Source organism: Apium graveolens, chromosome 2, assembly GCF_009905375.1.
Source record: "Apium graveolens cultivar Ventura chromosome 2, ASM990537v1, whole genome shotgun sequence".
In the NCBI taxonomy this organism is placed as follows: domain Eukaryota; kingdom Viridiplantae; phylum Streptophyta; class Magnoliopsida; order Apiales; family Apiaceae; genus Apium; species Apium graveolens.
Genome location: NC_133648.1, coordinates 255,979,337 through 255,988,529, shown reverse-complemented (window position 1 = coordinate 255,988,529; position 9,193 = coordinate 255,979,337). Strand labels below are relative to the sequence as shown.

General features: G+C 35.3%; 1 protein-coding gene across 2 annotated transcripts; it reads left to right on the top strand.

The window, feature by feature from the left end:
* LOC141706261 (putative L-ascorbate peroxidase 7, chloroplastic) lies at positions 1-2,266 on the top strand. Of its 2 annotated transcripts, XR_012568733.1 has the most exons (5): positions 1-146; positions 894-1,014; positions 1,092-1,192; positions 1,675-1,761; positions 1,912-2,266. XR_012568733.1 is itself a non-coding variant. In XM_074509066.1 (4 exons), the coding sequence occupies exons 1-4, from the start codon at positions 111-113 to the stop codon at positions 1,684-1,686; spliced, it is 270 nt and encodes an 89-aa protein (XP_074365167.1). In that variant the 5' UTR covers positions 1-110; the 3' UTR covers positions 1,687-2,266. The 2 variants fall into 2 exon arrangements, 1 of the variants encoding a protein (XP_074365167.1); XM_074509066.1 differs by having other exon boundaries at positions 1,675-2,266.
* The last annotated feature ends 6,927 nt before the right edge of the window (positions 2,267-9,193 follow it).

Here is a 9,193-nt window from a genome sequence, read left to right as displayed (position 1 = left end):
TTAACTGCTGCTTCATGAGTATGGACTAAAAGCATTTTAACTCGGTATACCTTTAAAACAATACAGTGCCTTCCTTATAACAGGTTGATTGGTTTCAGGTACACCATGACATGACTGCCCATTGCAACATTATTTCAAATATACAGGTCAGAACTTTTACCTAACAGGGAACCAGTTGAGTAGTGATTGTAGTGATTTTCGAGTTATTAATATCGATTTATGTTGCTGCCTAAGCGGAATGTGACTTTGGAAGATCGTAGCTAAGCTGAATTTTTGAATTTTAATTGCGGCATTAACTAATAGGTGTTATTTTGATTGTACATCTTTATTTAGAGACGGGGGAATCGTATTTGTTAATTTGAATTAATTTGTTTTACGTTAACCTCAGGGGATTTTAGTTTTGGTCATTTGCTGTGGTTTTAGCAGTAGCGGAGTTTTTTGCATTACTTACAAAATAAGAGGACTTGTGTATGTTGATGGAACCTCCATTCTTTTACTACAGTGAAGAGACTGTGTATTCAAAGAATGACCTTGAGACGGAAAACAAAGATGGTGTTTCAATAATATATTACCTGCTTAAAATTTTCCAGCCTTTTTGCATTAAAAATGAGCTATTTTTTCGCGTGGAATATTCTGCCTCACGATGTTATCACATTGTTTTAATTGTTAACGTCCTCTCTATTTTCTTGCTATCAGTGTAAGCTGTTGTCTTCTTAATTGCAAAGCCTTCCATTATGCTTTCCGCCGATCAAAAATGACTTGCACTTGTTCCAAATGTTCCCTTGTTATTGTTAGGATCCCATCATCCAGATTATTGTTGTGTTGGCACTAGTATATGCATGAAACATAGACTTCATAATATATTGTACATATTTTTTTTTTGATCTTCACAGGTCCGTCTGGGATGGCACGATGCTAGCACTTGCAACAATAATATTGAAGAGTGGCCACAGAGAGGTGGAGCTAATAGAAGTTTAAGATTTGAAATAGAACAAAAACATGCGGCTAATGCTGGTATGTCAGATATGATTCATCTCCTACTTATTTATGAAGTTGGTGAAATCTAATTTGCCTTATAAGTTGGATTACAGGGCTTGTCAATGTTGTCAAGCTACTGCAGCCTATCAAAGACAAGTATCCAGGTGTGACCTATGCAGACCTATTCCAGTTGGCTAGTGCTACTGCTGCGGATGTAGTTTTTTTCTTAATTTTATCAATAATTAGTTTTCTTTTAAATAATATAATATCGAACGTGAAATCAGTTAAGAATTATGATTATACATAAATTTAGCAGCCGATTTAGATGCAAGTATAAAAGCTCAAATGTTCAAACAATGTTATTTTTTCTATAGCCTCACCGTAATTGTAGCAACATCACAACCCTTTTCTTACCTTGTTTAGTTCTGTATCTGAGGAAGTCGAAGACCAATCACATGATGTTTAATATGTACCATCTTCAAAGTTAATGAAAACTTTAATCGAATTTGTACCCAATATCTATTACTATATAAATTAATTATAATTACTTTGAGGCCAATCATGAGTTGATGTGGAAAGGCCTGGAAGGGAAGCATGGGAGGAATTTTTGGAGGAGGGAGAATAGAAAGGGTGGTGGATTATACCATCTTCGTCATCATTGTTATTATAATTGAAGCTTTGTTGTTGATGATGAAGGTTTTAAGTTAAGTTGGATTCTTTCCAATCTGGGAGCAGGGCAGATATCTCCTCATTGATCATCTCAGCAATCTCAGTTGAATCCCTGTCAGTAATCTCTAATTCCTTCACCATTTCCGAGGCAACATCAAGTGTAGTATCACTTGTGCACATATTGCTTTTTTATCTTGTTTTGCTGATGCACTTGGTTTCTCAGCCTCCCTACAATACTGATTTTGTTTAAATATTTATTTACAGGGGCTGTTAGGTTGTTGAAGTGGAGTTTCTTTGGTAGTATAGTGTGGTTCTGGAGCTTGTGGTTTATGAGTGGTATTCTCTCCATTTTTGTCAGCTTTTATGCTAAGGTGGTCTCAGTTTTTTCCTGGGTCTGTGGAGTCAAGCAGGGTATAGAGGTAGAGGTCGTGTTCTTTTGCTGGCGAGTAGATGAATTTTGTGATGCTGCGAAGGGGATTTTTGTCTATTTTTTTCTGCAGGAATTTCCAGATTTTCAGAGCTCGCCTTTGCAGGTGTCTGGATGTTTCGAAGTATTGTCATTCGAGGACTAGGTTTTCCTTTTTGTTGTCTTCCATTGCGGGAGTCTGGGGTTTTCTCTTGAAGCATTTTATGTAAATCTATGATTTTTTGGTTAAGTCTTTTAGCTTTGCCTTTCTTATTTTAAGTTAGGTTTGATTTTTTATGTAATTTATTTTTGTGTTTTGTTTTTTCTCTTTGTTTTTCGTAGAGCCTGTTCTAAGAGAAATTTTTAGAAGTGACTCGTCTAAATTCTTTCTCTTTTATATATTTTACGAGGCTTAGACCTCATTTACCAAAAACAAATACCAGAGTGTTAAAAAAGAATGTTACAATAAGATATAAAAATATTACCAAATGATTGAATTGAGTGTTACAATAGCAAATATGGTGTTACAAAAGAGTCTATTCCAACATATTTTTGGTGTTACTAAAGAGTAGGGTGGGTTACAACATATTGTGTTTACACCTTCAACTTGTTACCATATAAATACAAAATGTAACTATAGGTACTCTATTGTAACACATTGAGAGGTGTTACCAAAATTTCAAAAAGTGTAACCGTAGACACCTATTGTAGCAGGGGGAAATCCAACACCCCCAAATTTTCAAAAAATATAACTATAGCCCTTTTTTTTGCTTTAGGTAACATTTTTTTGCCATTTTAACACCTTTTTTGTGTTGCTACAGGTCAAATATGGTGTAGTTATAGGCATGGAGAGCTCCCCCGGGCTCTTCTTTTTCTCTTGTGATTCTTATGCTTTACTTACTCCATAGTTTAGTTCTGGTAGCAACCTCCTTACTAATCCTTCCTAGTCATTTCACTTGTATTACGGAGCGACCACCCCGTGCGGCCATATAGCACGAGGCGCGCCCTAGGAGGGTCCAGACTCATTTCCCCTAAGCCCGAATCATTCTTTGTTCCTTGATTACTTTATTCGATCTCACTAGCGTAAAATCTTTGTTTATAGACTCTTTATCAATACTTGTTCTTCGTCATCTTCTACTATGGCAACCGTCGTAGCATCATCATTGCGGATGTCGTAGCATCGCCGTCGTAGTATTCCTAAACTCTGATTTAAGAGGAACAATATGTATCCCCTACAAGCAATAACAAGATGATTAGTACTTCCATAATTTAAATAAGCCTTTCTAAGTGCATTAGGAATGGGTTTGTATTTGTTTTTCTTATTAACACCTACTTTTCCATTTCTAATCTTTCCAGGTTGTTTTTCCTTGTTTTTCATTTTTACTTCCTTCAGCTTTTGCATAAGCTGTTTCTGAGTCATTAAACCAATATTTACTGACTTGACATGAACATATTAACACTTGTCAGTTTTTAAGTTTGACTTTGATTCTGATGTTCACCTTATTTCATTTACTGACATAACAACATCAACACTTAAATTAAACTTAACATGTTTTAACTAAGACTTGTTCAGTTTTACCTTTTCATTAGCATCTATTAATTTTACCTTCTCGGTTTCTTTTTCATTTATTTTATCATAATTAGATTTATTAGCATAACCTAATCAGGATCCCTAAAAACCATTTTATATTAAACCCTGAGTTAATTTTTCTGAATTATTCTTAAGCTTGATAACTTCTCTTTCTTTAGCTAATTATTTTTCAAGATAAGTATGATTTTCTAATAATTTATATTTAACATACATAACATTATCTCTTTCTTTTTGTGTTTCTAACATTAAAACCAACTCAGCTTCTAGGTGATCATTTCTTTTCTTTAAGTCAAAGTTTTCAATTCTGATCCTTGCATTTTCAAGTTTTTGATCCCTATAACTAACATGCAGAGCTTTAAGAAATATCTTAAGTTCACATATATCGTCAGTATCAAAAGCAAGAGAAGTTTGAGGTACCTTCATCTCAGTAGTCTCAAGTTCACTATCAGCATTTTTCATGAGAGCATAGTTGACACTCTCATCAGATTCTGATGTATCATCCCAAATCTTTTTCTTTATGATCAAGGCTTGTTTCTTCTCAGCTTTTGTCTTTCTGCAATCAACCGCAAGTTGTAATACTTTATCTTTGACTTGTCAATTTCGCATACCTTGACTCCTTCTCATCAGAGTTTTTCCTATAGTTCCTACTATCAGAGTTTGAGGAACTAGATCCTTTCCTGGAAAACCTTTTTCCTTTCTTGAAGTCTTTGTAGGCCATCTAATTAAAGCTTTCAACTAAGAGAGCAGCCATATGTAGAATTTATTTATCATTTCCATGATCACTTTCAGATTCTGAGTCATTATTAGAGTTTGAATCATCATCAGTGTTTAATGACTCGGTAACAGACTTTGCAATCATAGCCTTTCCTTTAGAATGACTCTTTCTCCCAGCTTTCTCCCTTAGTTTTTTTCAACCCTTACTGCAACCTATCTTGCTCTAGGCCCGTTCCTCTTGCTCCTCTTGTGACGGCCTCAACCCCGAGGTCAGGAGTTGACGTCACGAAGATCAATAAACCACAAATAATACAACCGAACTCAATACTAATACATCATAAATACGACCCATATACCAAGATCTTTTCCAGGTTTAATGTAACACCCCCAGATCCGGGGTCAGGGATCCGGGTCGTCACGGTCTTTCTTTCCACAATATCACTTCACTTAATTAACAATAAATAACCTCATGCTGTGACCCCACACTAACACACACCACAACCCGTTATAGTCTCAAAGATGAAATTGAAATAAGTACGAGTCTTTGAATCCATAATTTAAAAGTTATTACAACCCAAAATGATTACTTGATAAGTTTACAATTAATTGCCATTATCTGCCACAAGTTATAATTATACATAATTGATTCCCAAAAGTAGAAGGTCTGATCTACAGATAGATCTACCTCTGCAGCTATAGCAGCTATGATCTCAACGGGAAGGTGCGGGGCGCTTCCCACGCTCTTGCGCTGGGTCTGCTGGAGTCTGGCCATCTTTCCTAACTGTTGTTGTGTGATAAAGAAATAAAGCAAGAGTGAGCATTACAGCTCGCAAGATAATATATAGTGTAAACAATAACGCAAGTATCTAAATGGATAACTTGATGGAAACCTTTATCAGGTGTAAGATAATTACTTACTGGATATAAGCAAAAACAAGGGATGAAGTTACCAAATACTTCACTAGACTTATATCATTTATAAAGCTATTTGAACTACCACTGTTCAAAGTATTATAGGGTTCAAAAGGTCATCCCATAGATGAGACCACAAGTTAAGACTTGAATAGATTCAATCTTCGAAATATTATTGAATGAAATAAAGTTACGAGATACTTTATTTAGTCCCGATATATATATCCACATATATATCTCTTAAACATTTTCTGGAACCTCTGTTATGTAAAGTATGAACAGAGTTTGTAACATCCAATGAATTTTGGAAAGGAAAAGAATTTTGGCATAAACCCGATATCTTGCTGATCAGGCAAAGATACCAATAAGTAACCTTTTCTACTAGTAGATGGATGAATCCCCCACCGGTCATCACCTTGGCCACATAAGGACCTTGTGCTGGACCACCACCCGGCCTCTTACGCGTTGATGGACTGCCACCCAGCCACTTACACTTTGATAGACCGTACCCTGGCCTGTCGCTTATGCCGACTCAATTAGATGGACTTACTTCCCGAACGTTGGGCAAGTAATCAAATTGTTTTCTCAAAACAGCAACCACGTTGTGAATGTAAAATACACCACAGAGCCGGATCCCCCAGGTTTTGAGCGAGTATTTAAATCCCCTTCGAAAGGAGGATCTTAAATATAAAAGAATGAGTTTTGGGATCCGCCCTAACTTTTAGAAATCATTTTGAAGACTCGAAAACATTTTTAAGAATGTTTGGAGTACTGCTGATTTATTAAAATAAATCAGTCCCGATATATTAGAAATATCTGAATATTATTATTTAAATAATATTCTCATAAAGATAATCCTTATAAAAATAATCGAAGTAGAAGTTTTAAAACTCATACTTGAAATGGATATTAAATAACCAAAGATATACTTATATGAAAGTACTATCTTTATTCGAATAATCGAAAATAAGTTTGATTATCGAAACATTATTCTTTAATAAAATAAAGGATATTATTAAATAATAAGCGGAGTCTTAATACCTCGAATGAATATTATAAATAATATTCATTAAATAAAATAAACGGAGTCATACATCCTCAAATGAATATTCAAATAATAATCATTAAATAGAATAAACAGAGTCATAAGTCCTCGAATGAATATTCAAATAATATTCATTAAATAAAATAAAGTTATCGAATAAAACTTATTCGATCAATAGTTTTGAAAACTATATCCATATATATATAAATATATATATATATAATATACTCGGGAACATCGACTCCCGGTTTAGAAATATGTTCACCTTGGGGTCCCCTTTACTAAGGGTATATGCAAATTACCGCTTATCTCTAACATGGGTATTATCAACTGAATCAACAGATATATGTATCAAGATTACGAACCAAGCATGCATATATACCATATCACATGCTACAATATATCGCAAGACTTTGCTAATAACAAATATGCATTTATCACAAGACAATGCATATACATATATACATCACAACAACAATATAGCGGGTAGAAAACTTGCCTGAGCGACTGGGGATTACAAATGGCTTGGGATGAGTCTGGTAACCTATAAACAACATATAAGTTGGAATTAAACCAAAGTCACTTATAAATCTATACTTTAACCAATTTAGACTCTAACGCTCGCTTTGCGCTTAACGATTCACTTAGGTCGCTCGAGTACCCTCGGCTCCACCATTTTTAATAAATTAACCATTACGAGTTTTAAGGAGATTCTTTCGCGAGTGTCTTAACAACTGCCTATTACACTTTACATAAATGTTTCATACTCCAATTAGTCCTTTAAGGTCTTTAACCTATGTTTCAAAGTAAGGTGAGGGCTAATGGTTCGTTCGCGAAACGTCATTACTTAAAACGGCCGTTTCTCCTAAACCATACATCGGAATCAAACGAAACACATATCAAAACGAAGCTCGTAACATGAAATATCTAATCATGGCAATGGTCAAAACCTAGCAGGGAGTTCTCGGGTCCTAATGTTAAGAACAAAATAGCTTAAAGTAAATCGGACATTACGACGGCTATGTTTACGCGATTTCCCAAATTTAAAACACTCCAATTCAACCCACAATCAATCCACAATCACAACCCAATCAAAACTCCATCCATACTACATCATAACAGCCCCAACAACTCAACATTAACAATTTATACTTATTCTTAAACTTGAATTTAACTACACTTAAGTTCATTAATCAACAATCCAAGAACTACCACTCCAAAAACTTCACAAAATCAACTAATCTCTACATTTACAACTAGCAAACCTCTCATGAATTATAACAACAAAACTAAACCTAATTACTCAAATAAAGTTAGGGTTTGGAGGGGTTATACCTTCCTTGGAGAGTGGAAAATCAAGAGAATGGCTTGGAATCACCCTTAAAGTCCTTATCCAAGCTTAATCTAAACAAAACTTCAAGAACAAAAAATTTAGTTCTTGAAAAACACTATTCACCATCTTCTTCCATGATTTTTAGGAAGAGATTGTGAATGATTTAGGAGCTCAAACTTATAGGATATCCATAACTATGCATAAGGAGTCTTGGATAATTACCTTGTGATTTAACAAAGCTTGGAACTAGGATTTTGATTTTTCTTTCTTTGGAAAAGAAGAAAAGCCGAGAGCAAGATGAAGAAAATGAAATGATCTTTGTGTTTTGGGTGAAATGATTGTTGGTTGGTTGTTTTTAGCTTGATTTTGGTTAATTACCTTTTTAACTATGAACTTTGTGTGGTTTTAAATCAACCACACCTCCTTCCCCCTTATGTCATGCTTATGTCACCTTGTTATGTCATCATCCCTTACTTGCCCTCTTCTTATTGGTTTGATGACCTCATCATCTCTGACCTCCTTGATTAACTCCTAATTCTTTGCCTAATGACCGCTGATCTGTTATACGGTTCACTTATCTTTCATTCTCGTTTCTCGTTTGAGGGATCATACCAGGGATCTTATTACTTAGGTTCCCTTAACCTTTCTCAATACATTATATTGTTTTTTATGATCCTCTATTAAAATCCTTGAATTTAAATCCTTGAATTTAAATCCTTTTTATCCTGTTACCTTATACTCAATTCTTTCGATATCTGGTGGATTTCCGGGAAAAATCAAAATATTCGGATTTGGATTCTGACGATCTTTACATACACTTATATATCATATAGAGTACCAATAAAATCTCAGAATATCCATATAAGAACCCCTACATAGTGTGGCATGAAAAGTTTTCTTGTTCAGAAATATCAGCAAAAACACTATTCATAAGGGTTACAAAAAGTTCAAAATTTTGGGGTTATTACAGTCTCCCCTCCTTAAAAGGATTCCGTCCCGGAATCAAATAGAAAACAATTGGGGGTAGTTTTCTAGCATTGCGCTCTCTAGTTCCCAAGTTGATTCTTCCACATTATGATTCTGCCATAGCACTCTGACTAGCTTGATCACTTTGTTCCGAAGCACCTGCTCCTTCTTATCCATAATCTTTACTGGTTTCTCCACGTAAGTCAGATCTGGTTGCATATGCACATGCTCGTACTCCACTATGTGTCTGGCATCCCGATGATACTTCCTTAGCATTGACACATGGAACACATTATGAACTTGTTGTAGGTTCGGGGGTAAGGCTAGCTCGTAAGCCAACTTCCCAATCCGTCTTAGTATCTCAAAAGGTCCAATGTATCTTGGGCTTAGTTTTCCTTTCTTTCCGAATCTCATTAACCCCTTCCAAGAGGATACTTTTAGTAGTACTAAGTCCCCTACTCCATACTCCTTGTCCTTTCGAGCTAGGTCTGCATATTTCTTCTGTATGTCTTGGGCTGCTACCAGCCGTCCTCTGATGAGATCCACTATGACTTTGGTCCTTTGGACCACTTCGGGTCC

Bases quoted from the DNA above. Each gene is read 5' to 3' on its own strand.
- LOC141706261 (XM_074509066.1), top strand. From the start codon at position 111: ATGACTGCCCATTGCAACATTATTTCAAATATACAG. The intron at 147-893 runs GTCAGAACTTTT...TGATCTTCACAG, and splicing joins ACATTATTTCAAATATACAG to GTCCGTCTGGGATGGCACGA. The intron at 1,015-1,091 runs GTATGTCAGATA...GTTGGATTACAG, and splicing joins AAAACATGCGGCTAATGCTG to GGCTTGTCAATGTTGTCAAG.